This window comes from Lissotriton vulgaris, chromosome 7, assembly GCF_964263255.1.
Source record: "Lissotriton vulgaris chromosome 7, aLisVul1.2, whole genome shotgun sequence".
NCBI classification, from domain to species: domain Eukaryota; kingdom Metazoa; phylum Chordata; class Amphibia; order Caudata; family Salamandridae; genus Lissotriton; species Lissotriton vulgaris.
In genome coordinates, this window is record NC_141695.1 from 593,882,113 (window position 1) to 593,902,485 (window position 20,373).

Sequence of the window (20,373 nt, forward strand, 5' to 3'; positions counted from 1 at the left end):
AAGGATGAGGTGCTGGGTGGATGGATGAATAAGTGAAAGGATGGCTGGATGGGTGAAAGGGTAAATGGCTGGATGGATGAGTGAATGGGTGGATGGGTAGAAGAGTGGATGGATGAGTGTACAGATGTATAGGGTGAAAGGGTGGATGGATGGATAATGGATTGATGAGTGAAAGGATGAACGAAGGGATGGATGAGTGAAATGATAGATGGAAGGAGACATGATGGCTAAGTTTGCAACTGGTTGAATGTTTGGATATGGCTGGGTTTACTTATATACTACTGCGCGACCTCTGATGTGTCTGTAAAACGTATCCAATTGTCCTAAAGTTTTGTCCTGAATTTTGACCTTCTGTCCTGAATTTGTGTCCTGAATTTTGACCCTTCGTCCTGAATATTTTACACTCACCGTCCTGAATTTGCACCAATGCCAGTTGGTCACCCTACTCACACTTCTGCTGATGCTTTTCTGCTCTCGCAATTAACCGTCCCTGACAGTTTTCACTTCACAAAAAGTAGGGAAACTGTTTTTCTAAAAAAAAAAAAAAATATGGCAGGTAGTGCCTCCTCTGATTATAGCCCCACCCCACTTCGACCACTGCGCAAAGTATCAAGGGGGTTCCTGTGCCTGCTGCAAACAACGTATGCAGATCACAGAACTGAGTGTGAGTGAACTATGAGTAGCAGTATAAAAAACACAATGCAATGTATGCCAGAGAGAGTCTATGGACAGACGAGGTTCACTGTTGGAGAGTGATAGTGAGGGAATTCATGGAGAAAGACATGGGGGAGGAGTGCGCCACAAAAAGACGGTCGCAACGGCCACCACCAGCGCTCGAGCTGGCCCCGGCAGGGATTCTTTATAACCCCCCTCACCCCCGAAGTTCAGATCCAGCTGCGCCCGCATCAGATCCCATAGATGAGAAATGTTCGGGCAAGCGCCTGCAGCGACCTAGCTAGCGCATTGATACTGTCAGCTGTAGAGACAGCAGTGTCCATTGGACTGAAGATACTTTACTTTCGCACTATCTCCTCTCGGGCCCGTATGCCTACACACACATCCCTCTAATGTCACACCCTTTACAATAGGGACCCCGCGCCCGTCCTCCATACACCCTCACACACTTGGCACTACTTTTCCTTTTACGCGCGTGACAGAACAGCGGAACATATGAGCCGTGAGCCGTCCATCCCTAGCAACCACAGATGCTATTGAGACATCCGAGCGTGGAATCCCCGGGCCACGCCTGTACCAATTGGAGGACATACGGCGACGAAGCTAGCCTATTGAGGGCGGGGGGCGGGTCTGTACCGGTGAAGGGTGGTTGAGGGGTGGGGTGCTATGTAGCATCTTAGCTGGGCATTTTCAGGGCTTCCCTGACAGATGCCGGAGACACTGATGGGGGTCCGGGGACCTTGATGGCTGACACTCGGAGGGGCTGGTCTGGGAGGAGCACGAGGCAGTGCTAGGAGAGGCGAGGGGAACAGGAGGTACTAAGGACCAGCTGCCAGGCAGGATTTAGGAGGAGTTCCGAGGGCTGATGCTCAAGAGGCCAGGGGCAGTAGTGATAGCACTAAGTGCCACGAGAAAGTAATGATTGGAGACATGCAAAGCTGGTAGACTGCCGGGATCAGCGGGCATTGAGAGGCGGGGCAGGGCGAACGAGGGCAGAAGGCACCAAAACCGGGATCACTAGGGCCATTGGGCATTGGTGGGTAGAGACCATCAGGCACTTAGGACCGACAACGAATCAGGTCAGATTCAGAAGGGAAAGCATTGGCGGGAAAGAAAGTCACATTATTAATAGACAGGTGCCAGTAAGGCAGAGACGTCCCAAACCGTTCTATGAGGAACCAGCAAGAAAGGCATTAATTCGTAGGTCATCTGCGTGGGCATTCACCGCTCCAAATGCAGATTTGTCCTACAAACATGGCGCGTCAAAAGTCTTTGTTTTGGGAACTTTGATAAGGCTTTAGTACAGAAAAATACAACGCATTCATGTATTGAATTGGAGATAGACAGATACAGCGAACCCTGCATTTAGGTAAGCACTCGAGCGTAGGGCATGCACTGAAGCCTGAAGCTAAGTTTTCAGCATGCATTTAAGAGTGCAGTTTAGCGTCCAGACCTCATTTAAACCATAACAATTTGAACCCGTCTTACACTTCCGAGTGCAGCTTGTGCATGCAAGCAGAGTGGTAGGGTTGGTGCAACATGCCGTCAAAGGTGAGCCTCTTCGATCTGGCCAACCTATCCATTGGCACACCTGAGGTGGGCGCGGTGAACTTTAACGCCCTCCACACACTGCTCCACGCCATCATCAAGCAGCTCAACATCCAGGACGTGCAGGCTGAGATCAGTGAGGAAGACAGCAAGGCTCCTACTGCTGTGCCATCCAAAGCTGCCCTACCATTGCCTGGCAAAGAGGCCCCCTCACCAAAGGTGGCATCGGTCTATCACCAACTGGAGAAGAAAGTCCAGAACATCGAGAAGCAGATGGAGGTGCTCAACCACCTGCCCACAGGCACTGAACTGATGGAGCGCAGCAAGACAAGCGAAGCTCCTGTAGCAAATCCGGTGGCCGACATGTGGCAGATGATGCAGATGAAGAAGAAGATTGAGACCAACGAGGATGGCATCAACAAGGTAAAATGCTTCCAGGTCCCTTTCCTTTGCTGTAATGTTATCCCGAGATTAGCGTTGGCCACCAGAGGTTGTCTTTTGGGATCAGGCCATATTAGTGAAACCACAGATGACCACCTGATGGTGGTCGATGTAGGTTAGACTGTGCTGGGGTAACTGATTAGATGTGGGGTGAGTTCATTGCTGGCCCCCATGTGTCGGGCATGTATGGTAAGGATGTGAAGGAGAGTTCAAAGGGACCACCAAAGCACAGGTCCTGGAGAGGTAGTTATGGTGGGTGGGGCTGAAACCTGAATAAGAAAAGATGGGCAACTGCCTTCCTCTGAGTAGCTGCGTATGGGAAGGTATGCTTGTGTTGTCCTGTTACAAATATAGCAGCCTTTCTGAGACAATGTTATCCCATGAAAGGACTACCAGTCCATTATAAAGTATTGCTGCAGAGTTACATAAAGTACAGCAGCCCTGTTAAATGTCCTGTGCTGCATATTAAAGGTATTGTAGCCGGGCTAAAATGGGCTCGTGCTGGCTATAATAGAATATATATATATATATATATGCTGTTTTGTAACACGCACAATTACTACCGGAGTATCCTGGCGCGGTATACCGCTGGGGAACCCATCCTGGCTTTCCCTGTGGGATGGTCCCTACTGGGAGTCCCCAAGGTGGAGCTAGACATCCCCGGCGTTGATGGGGCCATTGTGGAGATTAGGCAAGCTAATGCCCAGAGTTGCCAAGTGGGAACCCTGATTAGAGTAGGCACCTAGGCGAGAATTATCATGTCTATTGACCCTGGTCCAGGACCCTGCTGCGTCAGGAATTGAACCCTGGTCCCGGGCCGACTCCTGCTTCCGGGCCTGCCGCCTCTAACCAGTGAGCCACACCACTCCACATAGCATAGAATAGCAGTCTGGATAAAAAGTACCAATGCTGTTCTATCAACAGCATACAAGCCCTGCTTTAAGTGAAAGGCTATTCCAGTGCCACATTTAGTACAGTTGTCTTCCTGAAAGTTCTTTGTACGGCCCATAGGTTCCAGGAGCTCGACTCAGTGAGTTAAGCATCTGCCTCTGACATCTAGTTTAATCTGCAAGTCACGAGTTTTGATTTTGGTGTGGCCAACTCGATTTTTTACGTGCCAAAGTTGAAACTGAGTACCACTAAAATGGGTAGCAATACCACCTGCTATTTTATATACCTTAGAAACGACTAACACCTGGTTTAGGTTCTACTTAAAAAACAATGTATTATTGACAGTATAGCAGCCCTACTGGTCACTGCTGATACTGCCCCGTTTTAGTTAAACCTTTTGGCCCATATGCATGAACATATTTTACCATAGACACAGAATGGGTAAAACTCTTTGATACATATGGCCCTTAGTTTCTGAAATGCTGGCCCTGTTTATGGATGTAAATAAGGCAGTGAGTCAGGAAGCAAACATCATTGAAAACAGAAGTTGAATGTGTGGACACGCTCATGATGCAATTCATTATTGGGGTAAAAGTGACATAAAAGCGGGGGTTTCGTTGCTTTTGATATTATTATGTCAGACACGTTACATACACCGTTCTTGACACTGTCCGCTTCAGTTCTCTACTGGGGACAGCATAGGAAGGAGCCAGAGAGGGGGAAAAGAGACATGAGAGAGAGAGAGAGAGATAAGGAGCATACACTGGAGTGTGTAGACGAGAACATGACGTTATGTGTTGTGACCTGGATCACAGGTTGGCTTATGTTTGTCAGTGTCTCCTTGTATTTCCGTATACATTCATGCTTCAGCATGGCACCTGTAATGTAGTTGGTGTCCTGATGGCACTGTGTGAGCAGCTGGTTAGAGCAGCTGGAGATAAAGCGCCGTGCAGGGAGGCTGTCTTACTCCTGGGGGGGCATGCAAGGTGTTACCTCTGTGCAGTTACAACTACGATGAATGCAGGATTGTAGTAATTCATTCATTTGCGCACCTTCAGACATATTACTGAAAAGTAACAACTATTGCGTGCATAATATTGTTTACTTTTTCTAACTTCACCAGCATATTATATACATTAAAAACCCCCTGAGTAAACTGATGTACACCACAACATTTCAGTAGAGAATCATCTGAAACTCCTTTGTATGCTACAGCTCATCGCCATGCCAATCCCAAATGCATCAACCATTGTATTGCAGCTTTTATATAGCGCTTCATACTCCTAACGAGACACTGAAGCTCTCAGATTTACGTCAGATTCCTGAGACACTTTTGGACTACTTGTTTTATTGGGTGTAAAATGTAGTTTGGCCTAGGAGGAGTTTGGTCAGCTGCAAGAACCTGAAAGATGTACTTCAAAGATGGCAACGAATGTCGCTGCATACAAGAATGATGTGTTGTGGAGAGTGTGAGAGTTGATGCAGCCACGCATATCAGCGTTTTAGGAGTGGTCAGACGGTTGAGACAGTAAAAAAGTGAATAACGGAGCTAGGTGTCGTCCACCAGAGAGTATGGTATCTAGTGTACACCTAGAAGCAACAGAGACCTAACCCATTGAAGCACTAAAAAAAAGATAGAAGTCTGTTGTTAGTTTCCTTAAGTTGTTAAACAGTCTTTGCAGGATACATTTCCCTATGTATCTTAACAAAGGTTTGCTCCTTTGTTCTGTGAGAAATTCAATTACTACTTGGCCACAATCCCAAGTACCTTTTTCTTAAAAACCCAGTGCTGACCCTAAAGATATGAAAAATTGCAGACCTGGCTCTTTTCTTCCCCTTCAAAGTAAAATCTTGTAAAAGTTCAACAGTTCTCCTCATTTCTGCAGAAGACTGCTGTTTTTGATGTGGCCAGTACTGTTTCCGTCCAGCTCACGGGATGCCCTGATACATTTAGTTCTCTTGTAGGGGATTTCCGTGTATAGTTATAATCATGTGGAATAGTCCCACCCATGTGCGTGTACCCCGGAGCACTTCATTAGATATACCTTCTTAAGTTGTCATCTTCTGCCTTTTTTCAGGAAGGCCTGCATAGACACTTAAGAGATAAAGAGACAATAATGCAGCCTAACTAACTACGCTACACCTGCCATCCCTTCATCTTGAAGTGGAAAAAGATAGCCAGTTAACTTTTAAATGTAGCAATTTCCCCTTCACAAAACTCCTTTTTTCATGACAGAGATGAAAGGGTTGGACAGTGAAGACCCTATAGGCTGCCACTATGTGTCTGCAAATGGATACCGTGCCTTTAAGAGTCTCCGTAGACCCCCGGTATCCCATGATGCACAGCCAGAGGCAGTTACTTTCAGTTCTTTTTTCCGGCTCCTGCTAGCAGGACCCTGGAGCATCGAGCTCTACCTATTTTGGTATTTTCTTCAGAATGTACTTCAGTATTGGAATTTTTGCAACTTCACTCAACGTCTTTGGCCTGTATCTACCTTCTGCTGTCCTTTTTTGGCAGATTTTCTACAGTTTTCTTGTCATAATGCCTTCTCTGTTTGACAAGTATCCTGATTGTGGTAGGAAGAAGGCCAAATCGGATGCACACAGAGTCTGTATTCTGTGTCTGCCTGTCTCTCATATGCCTGACACCTGCTCTATCTGCAAAACCTTTTCTAGAAGCACCCTGCGCGACAGGGAGAAGATTTGACTCCAAGGGTTGGAGAAGCGAAGACAGAAGGCATCATCTACAGCCTCTGGGCAAGGAGAGGGTAAGTCTTCTGCCAAAACCCATGCTTCGACCTCGTGGGGGGCTCTCCAGTCAAAAAATAGCGAAAAAATGACGCCGGTCCCGGTCGACGTCAAAGATGACGGCAACGACGTAGAGAGCAAGTATACCAACGATATGCTCTCCGTCAAAGCGACGGCAATGCTCCACGTCGAGGAGAAGGACGACGCGATCTCGGCCGAGATCGCCATTGCGGATGTCTCCACGTTCAATGTCGACTCATCAACGCAGATCGTTGTCGATGCATCATCATCGTCGATCGGAGTTACGGGGGCACCGGTGGTCGCCGTCGATGCGACACCGCCGACGTCTACGAGAAGGTCGACGTCGAGGAGAAGGTCGAAGAGAAGGTCAACGTCGAGGAGTCCTCACCGACGTTTGACTTCGAGGTACCATTCCGGGACTCACTCCGTAGTGAGCCTGTCTACGTCGACAGGGAGTTCATAGTTCAGATGATGTCGCCGTTCGCCGTCGAGCAGTAGATCGATGTTGAGGGGGAGGTCTGTAGTTGAGTCCAGGGCGCCTTCTTCGCAACCAGCTCAAAAACAGAGGAGGCTGGTCTCTTCTGCAGATTCGGAATACTTCCGTACCTATTCTCAGTCAATAACGCCTCCTGCTCCTCATCAACCGGTGGACCTGCCTTCAACTCCTCCACCACCACTGCCTCCTCCTCCTCCTTCTCCTCATCCTCCTCCCCCTCCTCCTCCGGTTTATTCTCCGCTTCCTTCTTTGCCTCAGCCTGGGCCCACAGCTCCTAAGCCCACGCGGCCTTCAGAGCCTCGAAGACCAAGGTCACGGTCTCAGGCGAGACATCGTTCCCGTAGCTACCGCTGGTCTTCCACGTGATCTCATCGCCATCACTACGAGAGATCTTGCTCCCGGCATACCAGGGACACGACTTCCACGAGTACGGGGAAGTACTCGCCTACTCTAACGAACTCTCCTCCTCAAAGAGTGTCTCCCATTGATGATATCACCACCTTTCAGGAGGTTCTGGTCAGAGGGGCGTCAAAACGTAATATTCCCTTGGCTAACCTATGCCATTGACTTCAGTTATATTTGAAACTCTCCAGCAGAGACAAGCATCTCGTCCCTTGCTTCCGTTGGTCCCTAGTTTATTGGAACCTGCTATGGAACTGTCCTTGACACCATCTTCTCTAAAATCCGCGCCTTCTAGGCTACAGAAGAAATACCACCCACCTGATTCGGATCCTGTCTTCCTCTAAATGGACCCCAGCTCGGACTTGGTCATCGTGGTGGCGGCAAAGAAACAGCATGCTACGGCTTCGAGTTCCACGGTACCACCTGATAAGGAAAGCAGTAAGCTGGATTCAGTGAGAACAAAGGTCTGCAACACCGCAGCTACATCCATGAAGCGGCCAGCTCTACTGCCTTGCAGGGCCGGTATGACCGATCCCTGTGGGAGTTGCTTCTACAGTTGGTGGACCTCCTGCCCAGGGACAAGCAGGAGGATTTTCAGGAGATATTGAATGAAGGACTGATGGTTTCAAATCAAATCATCAGTTCTGCAGCGGATACTTCGCTCCTGTCAGCCCACGGGTATTGCCATGGGGTTGCTCTCCGGAGGCATTCCTGGCTTTGTCTTACCTCACTGAAGCTGGAGGCGCAACATCACATCTCTAATCTACCATTCTCTGGCACGACCCTCTTTGGTTCCCATGCGGATGAAGAGATGGCCCGCATGAAGACGGAAATGTAGACTTTAAAGGCTGTAGGTCTTGAGAAGCCTAAAGAACATCACAAAGCCTTCCGCCCATTCCAACCGCGTTATTTCTCCCAGAGGTTCCAACGACTTCAAGGCCATCAGTTCAATCAACAACAGCAGTTTCAGTGGTCTTTTCAGCCGTTTCAGAAACGCCAGTCGCATGGATGGTCCAACCAGCAGTTTGCACAAGGGAACAAGACCCCTGCTGGTTCCAAGCCCTGAAGGGTTATTTCCCCCTCTTCTGTTACCCACTCCGGTGGGGGGAAGCATTCAAATTTACCTGGCAGAATGGCAGAAAATAACTCAGGACAATTGGGTGCTGAATATTGTTCGCAATGGATACTCGCTACTTTTCACAAGCCCTCCTCCATCGATCCCTCCAACTCGCTCACTCTACATGCTACGACAGTTACAGGGAGAAGCCAACATCCTCTTACAGAAAAGGGTGATAGAACCTGTTCCTCTTGCACAGAGGGGAACAAGACTGTATTCTCGGTTCTTTCTAGTCTGCAAGAAAGACAAGAACAAGTTCAGACCAATCTCGACTTGCTACATGCGAACAAATGGTTTAGCAGAGAAAAGTTTTGAATGTTGTCCTTGCATCAAATCTACCCTCCGCTTCATCAGAGAGACTGGCTATGCAAAATAGATCTGCAAGGCGCATATTTCGCCCAGCACGAGTCTCCGCCCCGCTCCCGCCTTCCCAGCTGACCCGCCCTCGCCCCTCCCCTTCTACCATCCACATATGACAGATGCATTTGCGCGCAGCGGTTACGCGCAGCGGTCGCGCTGAAGGTAAGCCAAAGGTAAGCCCGTCTACGCCCGTCCGCGCCTGGTCCGCGCCCTGCGCCAGACCCCCTGGCCCTCGCAATGCCCTGCCCTCCCGCATTACTTACGACGCCTCCACCCTCCTAGCCCTTAACCCCGGCCGCTCCCCCAACTGCGTCCAAGCCGCTCCTGGACTCACCCATGGACCCTTCTCTTGCAACTCCTGCAAGTTCGACGGCACCAAAACCAGCTCCTCATCCACCAACACCAATCAGAGACCTGACACCAACCACCTACAATGCATCCTGCTCAACACCCGCTCGGTCCACAGACACGCCATCGACCTCTGGAATCTACTCGACACCATCTCACCGGACGTCGCCTTCCTAACAGAAACATGGATGAATGCCTCTTCAGCCCCAGACATCACCATTGCCATCCCGGAAGGATACAAAATCCTCCGTAAGGACCGCATCGAGCAAACGGGAGGAGGCATCGTTATCGTCCATAAGAACTCCATCCGCATCTCAACCAGCTCGGACGTCAACCTTGCCAGCGCTGAACACCTCCACTTCCAGATCCACACCGACCCCAAGACCACACTCAGAGGCACCCTCCTCTACCGGCCTCCAGGACCCCGTGCACAATTCAGTGACGACATCACTGACTTTATCACCCCACACGCCCTCCCCTCTGAGGACTACATTCTATTGGGAGACCTCAACTTTCACCTGGAAAAGAACAACGACCGCAGCGCCACCACCCTTCTGGACAATCTTGCCAACCTCGGACTCAAACAACTGGTCAATACCCCCACCCACATTGCAGGTCACACACTCGACCCTATCTTCACTTCCAGCAAACATGTCTCCTTCAGTCACACCACAGCTCTTCACTGGACGGACCACAGCTGCGTTCACTTCACATACAATAAGACCACAATCCACAACCATCCTCAACCCACCATGCGAAGAAACTGGAACAAAATCACCATCGACCAGATCTCCTCATCGCTTCTTCAAAACCTCCCTGTCCACTCCTCAAACCCCGACCAAGCAGCCATTAACCTCACCCAATGGATATCCAACAGCGCCGACATCCTAGCACCGTTGAAAAAACGTCAAAGCAAACCAGGCAGCAAAAACGCCTCCTGGTTCAACGATGATCTTAAGAAATCGAAGAAACACTGTCGCTCCCTCGAGAAGGCCTGGAAAAAAGACCCAAACACCAGCACCAGGGACGCCTTCAAAAACGCCACCCGCATACACCACCAACTAATCCGGTCTGCCAAGAAAGCCGCATTCAAAGACCGTCTAGATAACAACGCCCACAACAGCAAGGAATTATTCAACATCGTCAAAGAATTTACCAACCCATCAGCCAACTCCAACGACATCACTCCCTCTCAAGCCCTCTGCGACTCCCTAGCCTCCTTCTTCCACAACAAAATCGCAGACATCCACAACAGCTTCGACAACCGACCCGAAGACCAACCCACCCAACCTTCTGCAGGACCTTCATCCCCCTTGAACATCCTTAATGACTGGAACCCAATCTCCACTGAGGACACCATCTGCCTGATGAACTCCATCCACTCAGGATCCCCAACTGACCCATGCCCTCACCACATCTTCAACAAAGCAGACTCCATCATAGCACCACACCTCCGAGATGTCATCAACTGCTCCCTCAACTCCGCCACCTTCCCGGAAAGCTGGAAACACGCAGAACTCAGCGCCCTTCTGAAAAAACCCACAGCTGACCCCACCGAACTCAAAAACTACCGCCCCATCTCGCTTCTTCCATTCCCGGCCAAAGTCATCGAGAAAGCTGTCAACAACCAACTCGCCTCCTTCCTCGAAGCCAACAAATCCCTCGACCCCTCACAGTCCGGCTTCCGAGCCAAACACAGCACTGAGACCGCACTTATCGCAGCAACAGACGACATTCGTACTCTACTGGACAATGGAGACACAGTCGCCCTCATCCTCCTCGACCTCTCCGCTGCTTTCGACACAGTCTGCCATAGCACCCTTCTACAGCGCCTCAGAGACGTAGGAATCCAAGGAAAAGCACTGGAATGGATCACCTCGTTCCTCACCGGAAGAACCCAGAGAGTCCGCCTCCCACCATTCAAGTCAGAGGCCTCTGAAGTCATCTGCGGCGTGCCTCAAGGATCGTCACTCAGCCCCACCCTCTTCAACGTATACATGAGCCCCCTTGCGGCCATCGCTCGCCAACACAATCTCAACATCATCTCCTACGCGGATGACACTCAACTGATCCTATCACTCACCAAAGACCCTAACACCGCCAAAACCAACTTACACGAAGCAATGAAAGAAGTAGCCGAGTGGATGAAGCACAGCCGTCTGAAACTGAACTCAGACAAAACAGAAGTCCTCATCTTAGGCACCTCCCCCTCCGCCTGGGATGACTCTTGGTGGCCAGAAGCCCTTGGAAAAGCACCCATCCCGACGGACCACGCACGGAACCTGGGCGTCATCTTGGACTCCTCACTCTCGATGACCAGACAAGTCAACGCGGTTTCATCTTCTTGCTTCAACATTCTTCGCATGCTCAAAAAAACATTTCGCTGGATCCCCACCGAAACTAGAAAAACGGTCACCCACCCACTGGTTACGAGCCGCCTGGACTACGGAAACACACTATACGCCGGTACCACCGCAAAACTCCAGAAAAAACTCCAACGCATCCAGAACGCTTCAGCCAGGCTCATACTAGACATCCCGCGTAAAGAACACATCTCTGGTCACCTGAAAAACCTCCTCTGGCTCCCCGTAAATAAGAGGATTACCTTCCGCCTCCTAACCCACGCACACAAAGCACTTTACGAACTTGGACCCGAATGCCTCAACACACGACTGTCCTTCTACACCCCCTCCCGTCAGCTACAATCCTCCAACCAAGCGCTTGCCACTGTACCTCGCATCAACAAAACCACCATGGGAGGTAGATCCTTCTCCTACCTGGCAGCTAAAACCTGGAACTCACTTCCCACTCACCTTCGCCTTACTCAGAACCACCTAGCATTCAGAAAACAACTTAAAACTTGGATATTCGACAAGTAATTCCCCACCCTTCCTCTAGCGCCTTGAGACCATATGGGTATGTAGCGCGCTATATAAATCTCTTGACTTGACTTGACTCTTGACATGCCCATATCGAGTAAACATCGCAAGTTCCTGCGATTCACCGTAGGCAGCAACCACTATCAATACTCTGTGCTTTCCTTCAGCCCGAAGTCTGCACCCTGGACATTTTCCAAATGCATGGCCGTAGTTGCTGCACATCTAAGGAACAACAAGGTGTTCAGTTACCCATATCTAGACGACTGGCTGATCAAGGCAGCTACGTCTCAGGAAGTGCAACTGCATTTCAATTGGACTTCCAATCTCCTTCTTTGTTTGGGTCTCCACATCAACCTCACAAACTCTGTCTTGACTCCTGTCCAATGTCTACAGTACCTGGGAGCCACCATTGATACTCGCACAGCAAACGTGTGTCCTTCGGAGGAGAGATGCTTATCGATCCTTCAAAAGGCTCAGGCTCTCATGACAATGCCCTCCCCAACGGTGAGGGTGGTATCTTCTATCCTGGGCTCCATGGCCTCCTGTATCTTCCTCACTCTAAATGAATTCCTCCATATGATACCCCTGCAAGAATGTCTGGAGGACCAGTGGGACCAGAAACTAGAAGATTGGGAAGACAGGATTCAGCTGTCGCAGTAGGCCCTCAAGTCCATCCGATGGTGGTGTTCTCCCCGCAACCCCCTACGGGGGATTCCCTTCCACAAGGAGATACAGATGCAAACCATAGTGACGGATGCGTCTCTCCACGGAAAGGGTGCGCATTCCGACCACCTTCAGCTACAGGGCACGTGGTTCCGGAAGGAGGCCACATACCACATCAACTTCCCGGAATTTTGAGCCGTTCATTTGGCACCGAATGCATTCCAGCCGTTACTTCACACCAGTTCCCTGCTTGTCCAGATGGACAATAAGACAACAATGTTCTATCTCAACAAGCAGGGGGGCTCGAGATCTCAAACATTATCTCGGGTAGCCCAGGCCATCTGGAAATGGCTATTGGCCAGGAACGAGACTATCACAGCAACTCACCTCCCAGGTGTTCAAACTGCTCAGGGGGACGGGCTCAGCAGACTCATTCAAGAAAATCATGAATGAGTCTTAAACAACGATGTGGTAAGAGACATCTTCGGAAGATGGGGTGCTCCAGAGGTCGAACTGTTCGCTACCGCGGAAAACAGCAAATGCTGCAACTTTGCTTCCAGGTTTTACCAACCGGGAACTCTGGGGAATTAACTGTGGATCAACTGGTCAGGTGGCTTTCTCTACGCTTTTCCTCTAATTCCCCTGGTCCCGACAGTACTGATCAAGCTCTCACAATCACGGGCCAAGATGATCCTCATTGTTCCGGAGGGGCCCCGTCAGTGGTGGTTCACAGACCTACTCCACTGGTCTCTCCTGCCACATCTCCGTCTTCCATGCCGGGATCTTCTAACGAGGTTCGGTGGACAGATGGTGCACCCAACCTCTCGTCCTTGAATTTGGCAGCATGGCTCCTGAGTTAGTACAGTACAGACATTTAAATCTCCCTCGGGACCGCATGGAGATATTGAAGGAGGCTGAACGGCCATCTACACGCATATAAATGGAAGAGATTTTGCATCTGGTGTGCGTCTAAGAATGTGGATCCTACCTCCTGCAAGGAAGATGTCATCCTTCCTTACTTGCTACACTTAGCTCATTCTGGCTTTCAGTTACATTTGATTAATGTTCACTTGACAACTTTAACTGATTATAGGAAATATCCTTCACAAACTTCCTTTTTTAAATTCCCAGTCATCAGAGATTTTCTTGAAGGATTGAAAAAAGTGTTTCCTCCCATTAGGCATCCTTCGCCTCCTTGGGAGCTCAATATTGTTCTTTCTCGACTGATGAGGGAACTGTTTGAACCCATTCATAAGGCTTCTCTTCAGCATCTGTCTTGGAAGATGGCTTTTCTTGTGGTCATAAATTCTGCCCGCAGGTTAGCGAACTTCAGGCACTCTGTTGTCAAGAGCCATATACAGTTTTCATTCCTCTAAGGTAGTTATGAGTATTCAGTCTAAGTTCCTCCCTACAGTAGTTTCAGATTTTCATGTGAATCAAACTATTACATTGCCTAAATTTTTTCAGAATCCCTCTTCTCCTGCTGAGAGGTCACTTCATTCCCTTGATGTCAGAAGGGTCTTGAAGTTCTATTTGGACAAGACTATGGATATTCTTAGATCAGACCAGTTATGTGTAAACTTTGTCTCGGTCCGGACTGGTCTAGCTACCTCCCAACAATCCATTTCTAGGTGGATTGTTTCCTGTACTCAGCTGTGTTACCAGAAAGCTAACAAGACTTTTGTTAGTAAGCCTAGGGCTCACTCTACCAAAGGTAAAGCTGCTACAGCGGCTTTACTTCATAACATACCTATTTCGAAAATCTGTAAGGCTGTCACTTAGAAGTTAGTCCCTACATTTACTAAGCACTACTGCCTAGACACTGATGCTAGGGCAGATGCTCAGGTTGGGCAGGTTCCACTTCGGAATCTGTTTGTATAATAGTGAGGTTATTCTCTGTTTATTCCACCGCTGGGGAGTTGTTTTTTGGGATGGGCTTGCTAATCTATTCACATGATTATGACTATAGACAGAAATCCCCTACAAGAGAAGGAATAGTTTCTTACCTTTAACTCCAGTTCTCTTGTAAGGGTATTTCCGTGATAGTCATAAGCAACCCTCCCGCCTCCCCAGTGGCAGAAACAGACGTACCCAGGACTCAGCAGGCATTGCTACTCTACGCCTTCAAAAAGAACTGAAAGTAACTGCCTCTGGCTGTGCATCATGGGATACCGGGGGTCTCTGGAGACTCTTAAAGGCACGGTATCCATTTGCAGACACAAAATGGTAGCTTATGGAGGCTTCTCTGTCCAACCCTTTTATCTCTGTCATGAAAAAAGGAGTTTTGTGAAGGGGAGTTTTCTATGTGTTGAAACTCAGTAAAATTGCTAAAATTTAAAAGTTAACTGGCTATCTTTTTTCAATTCAATATGAAGTAATGGCCAGTGTAGTCTAGTTAGTTGGGCTGCCTTATTGTCTCTTTATCTCTTAAGTGTCTATGCAGGCCTTTTTAAAGAAAGGCAGAAGATGACAACTTAAAGAAGATATAGCTAATGAAGTGCTCTTGGGTTCACATACATGGGCGGGACTATTCCACATGATTATGACTATCACGGAAATACCCCTACAAGAGAACTGGAGTTACAGGTAAGAAACTATTCCATCTAGCTATTGGCATAGTTGACAATCCAATGTTGCTTCACAGACTTCAGTAGATGGGAGTTATATACCTGGCCCTGAGGTAGATTGACTCTTTTTTCTCAGGCAGTATGAATTGGGTCTGTATTTATGTGACTCTCAATAAGGCCCATTTTGTGCAGTTCATATGTCACGTCTTTCGCACTTGTCATAAGGAAACTGTGTTACAGAAAAGTGGTAAGTTACGTTTATTGAAGGAAGACATATGCAGCGACAGTTAGTCACAAATGTTCGGATGGTTGCTCTGTCCTTAACTGACTTTTATTCCAATTCCCTAACATTCCATATCCTCTAGCCTTGCACACTCATGCAATTACCAACATGTAGATATCTTTCATTAAGACAATAATAGGCACACAATACCACTGTTGAAACCTCTTCAACAACTTCAGACGCAGTTAACAAATAATAACAGGACACACAAAGGCAACAAGACATAAACAATGAATACTATTTACTCCACTAGATACTTTCTACAAGGGATACTCTATAAATCTAACTGATCCAGGCCTTTCCCTTATGCTTTGTATAAGAGGAACACAAAAGCTATCAGCAGTTAGACTTTCTGGAGAAAACAGCCATGAAGTTATCTTTACTTGTCCTTGGTGTCAGCATTCGAACTCTGACTCACATCAGCACCACCACAATTTTATCAGGTTTCTCAACATTAAAAGAAGGATCAACAGCCTTATATTCCGCATTCAAAATATCCAAGAAATTATTTCCACAACTGTCCATATTATCTTCAGGGAAACAACTAGTAGTACTAAGGCAACAACTACCTCCAATCCCCCCGTAATCCTACCTACAGGCCTCCAAAGACCGGTGTGAAAACTTCGCCAAATTCTTCAAAGAAAAAATCATCAAGATTGAGCTCTCACTGGACATCAACGTCAACCTCGTCTGCAAAAACTTGCTGCCTCCAGTGACAGTAGATAGCTCACCCAAGCACCCCACTAAAACCTGGAAGTCGTTCAAACTCATCCATGAAACCGAGATCCTCAAACTAATCTCCACCTCCAAACCAGCCTCTCACGTCCTTGACTCGATTCCCACAGAATTGACCAAAAAAACGGAGTCTCTCCATAGCCCCATTCTGGTGCAAGATCATTAACAACTCCCTGGAAACCGGCATCATACCTGAATGCCTCAAAGTTGGCCAAGTAATGCCACTACTAAAAAAAACAGGCCTTGACTCCAAGGAACTGAATAACTTCAGACACATCTCCAATCTCCCCCTCTTATCCAAAATCCTGGAAAAATGCATCCTCCAAAACTGACTCAGCACATGGATAACATCAACCTTCTTGACCCCCACCAATTGGGTTTCAGAAAACTCTACAGCACAGAGAAGGCGATCCTTAACAACACAGACGACATCCACAAATCCCTCGATACCGACCAATGCTGCCTCCTCATACTCCTAGACCTATCGGAAGCCTTTGACACACCAACTTCTCATCAAGGAGCTACAAGAAAGGGTAGGAGCTGATGAGGTGGTCCTACGCTGGTTCTCCTCCTTCTTACACAGCCGCTCACAAAGGATTAAAAAAAAACTTTGCCTCTGACCTACACCATGTCAACAGGGGCGTTCCCCAAGGTTCAGTGCTCTCACCTCAACTGTTCAACATATACATGGAACCCCTCACCTCCATACTCAAAAAGGCTAACATCCCTTTCAACCTCTATGCAGATGACATCCAAATCTATCTTGAAACCTCATCCATTGATGACATTCACAGACTAAATGTCACTCTAAAAGAAATCCAACATTGGCTGTCGCTCAACCACTTACAACTCAACCAAGACAAACCCCAAATACTCCTCATCTCCAACAAAGAGGAGTACCCTCATATTTCAGAATGGCTAAAAGCTTTGGATGCTCTTAACGGCAATCACACTCTGACCCACTCTGTTAAATCATTAGGCATTACCCTAGACTCACAACTCGACATGTCCAATCACATCAAGAACTCCGCAAAGAGTGCCTTCGTCAATCTGAACGTACTTAACAAAATAAAACCATTCATCCCAACCAACGACCTTAAACAAGCCACCCAATCACTGGTGCTATCCAGACTCGACTATGGGAATGTCACCCTCACTGGTACAACAAAATCGCTCCTAGCCCCCCCCCTCAAAACTACTCTCAACATAGCAGCTAGAATGGTCACTGGAAGCAGGAAATACAATCACATCTCACCAGCACTCAGAGATCTAAAATGGCTCCCAATCGAACTGCATGCCAGATACAGAACTGCCTGCCTCACACATAAAGCCCTTCACACAGGAAAACCTGAGTATTTGGCTGCCAAACTCAAGAGGGCTGGTCAGACAAGGAAGCTCAGGAGCTCCAGGGCCCTACTACTGATCCCCATGAAAACACGCAAACAAAAAACTGCTGCTTGGTCCTTCGCCGGAAATGCACCCAAAATCTGCAACCCCATTCCAGTCGGTATGAGGACTATCCCGTCCTTCACAAAATTAAAAAAACAACTTAAAGTCCTTTTCCTCAACCGCTCCCTCCCAAATGGATAGCCGCCATCAAAACGCTATTCCCTGCTTGTCGTCTCTTCCTGACACTGTAGCTCTAAGACTTTTCTCCTCCCTGCTATTCGACCCCCAACTGCTCCCCCTCCTTAATTGGTTCAACCCCAAGACAACGTGCACTCTATGAGGTTAACTCAGTACTCATGGATTACCTCAATGCTGCTCAGCACACTTGGATTTCTGAACCTATTATGTAGAATCTGGCTTTATTGTATCAACCCCAAGACAACGTGCACTCTATGAGGTTAACTCAGTACTCATGGACTACCTCTATGCTGCTCAGCACACTTGGATTTCCGAACCTAATATGTAGAATCCTGCTTAATTGTATCAATCCCAACTCAACATGCACTCTATGAGATTATCTCAGGACTCGCGTACTACCTCAATGCTGCTCAGCACACTTGCCCTGCCAAACTTATATGTAGAATACTGCTTATTGTTGGAATCTTGCTCAAAAACTGTTGTGAAACGCTCCGATACCCTCGGGTCAGGCTATCGCTATATAAAACTCCTTAATAAATAAATAAAATAAATATTCCCCCACAGTCTCCTTAGTCAATAGAAACACAGTTTAAATCCCTCAATTTTCCTTCTTTCTTCTCCTACCTTCACGGAGTTACAGAGAACATCAGTATCTCTAGTAGTATTCAACCACATAGCAGTATCACTGCCTGCATCACTGAGCCGTTAAGCACTAATCCATTGGCTCACTTTAACTGGTTTCAAGTGCATTCCTGTTATAATAGAATCTTACCTGTGTATTCGTGGGAAACATCCAAAACCACGATGTTCGAGCAACGACTTACCCGAACAACGAGGAAAGAACAACGAAGACTGCACAACATCGACGGACGGAACCACGACGGCCGTAACCACGAATTGACTCCCATGTCACTTGTAAACGATGTCTTCCGCATACAAAAACCTTTACGCTTGCTACGATTGGGCTGTTGGAGTACAACGTCACTCATCTCTGCCCAATCAGAAACATTTGTATAACGCAATAGGTTAAGAAAAAAAAAAGAAATTGGCATCGTTTAGAAGGCACCCTGGTTGGCGTAATCGGTTGTACGAGCATAGAACATGACAAAGGTAGGTCAAATCTTAAAATGAATGCAATTTAAAAAATATATAAATATTATTTGGAGTATTATTTAAAAAATGAGTTGAATAACATTAGTATTTAAAATAACGTATAAACAATTAGACTTCAAGAAAAACGTAAATAAGGGAGCTTTGGGGGTGTGGGGGGTTTACCCCCCACAAATAAAGAATAAATAAAGGATTTTCGTTGTACAGAAAGTCGTACTAAAAAAAAGTCGTTGTAAAGAAAAGATCGATGTATAAACTTTCGTGGTTTAGGAGGCCGTGGTTCAGGCAGTCGTGGTTCAAGCAGTAGTGATTAAGTCATACAACCGTATTCGTACTAGAATGGGAGGTGACGGCACTCGATATTGTTTGTCAGTTGCTGTTGACTTCTTGAGGTGGTCGGATGCCAGGTTGTGCTTTCTACTAAATATGTGCTTCAACTTACTGATTCTCCTGTGGTTATATGGGCATTTCACCACAACATTTTGGTGATGATCTTCTCCAGTCCAGTCAAAGTTTGGGAAGCACAGCTTGGCGGTAGAGGCAGGGCTTTGACAGCATTTTGCGCATTTCCTGGCAAAAACTGGATATTTTCCGTCTATTGCTGTTATTCTGGTACAGCCGGATTGAAATTGTGATGTATTTCTCTGTCGTGTGGCTATAAAAAAATTGGTTCCCTTTGGTCTGTGGCAGTTGACACCTCGTGCAGGAGCTTGTGAAGGAGTCCACACCATAGTTCTAAGCACCTCTCTGTGACATTGAGGTGCATCATCATTGGAGCGCGCAGGAAAGGCGTGCGTACGTCTTCACGTAACGCCGTCTATGTGCCTCCAGTTTGGTTTTATTCAATTTGTGAGATTCTTCAGTGGCTTCATGGAAGAAGCTAATTGTCTTTGCTGGTCAATAACAGGTGATTGGCACACCATTTTCAAGGTACAATTTTACCATTCACAGTTGTGCAAACATGTTCACGGTGATTTGCACATCTTTGGTCTCATCGTGTTAACCACAATTAAAGCTATCTAAGGCATTTCAGGTGTACTATGTGACCAACGTTTGTGCAGGCATATTTACAGTGATCTTCACACCATTACTCACAATATACGTACCTCTGTGCAGATGCCCTCACATTGATTTGCATACCTTAAACTACTAATCATACATCATTTCAAAGTACATTGTATTGGCATTACATTTCTGCACAACAAATAAGGCATAATATTTTAATATGGCAGTGAAGTCTAACGTCCTTATGCCACCTATGTTTCTACCCCATCCTGGCCCACCCTTGATAGTCTTGGAGGATTGGGTGGAAATGTTAGAAAATTACATTACTTTCTCAGATGGTCAAAAGGTTTCACCTGCAAGGAAGAAAACATTATTACTTAGCGCCCTTGGCAGTGAATGGCAACGTGTTTTCAAATACTTACTGTGGCCATGGGACCCAATGGCCAACCTATGATTGATGTTTATAAAGAAGCCATCAAAAGATTAGAAACTATGTT

The 20,373-nt window shown here is 47.4% G+C and overlaps 1 protein-coding gene across 1 annotated transcript in view; it reads left to right on the top strand.

The window, feature by feature from the left end:
- The first annotated feature begins 2,119 nt into the window (after nucleotides 1-2,119).
- QRICH2 (glutamine rich 2) overlaps nucleotides 2,120-20,373 on the top strand; it is a 433,653-nt gene continuing 415,399 nt past the window's right edge. The window contains exon 1 of the mRNA XM_086930698.1: nucleotides 2,120-2,646. Within this exon, the coding sequence (XP_086786824.1) occupies nucleotides 2,215-2,646 (432 nt within the window). The 5' untranslated portion in view covers nucleotides 2,120-2,214. The remainder of the gene's footprint in view (nucleotides 2,647-20,373) is intronic.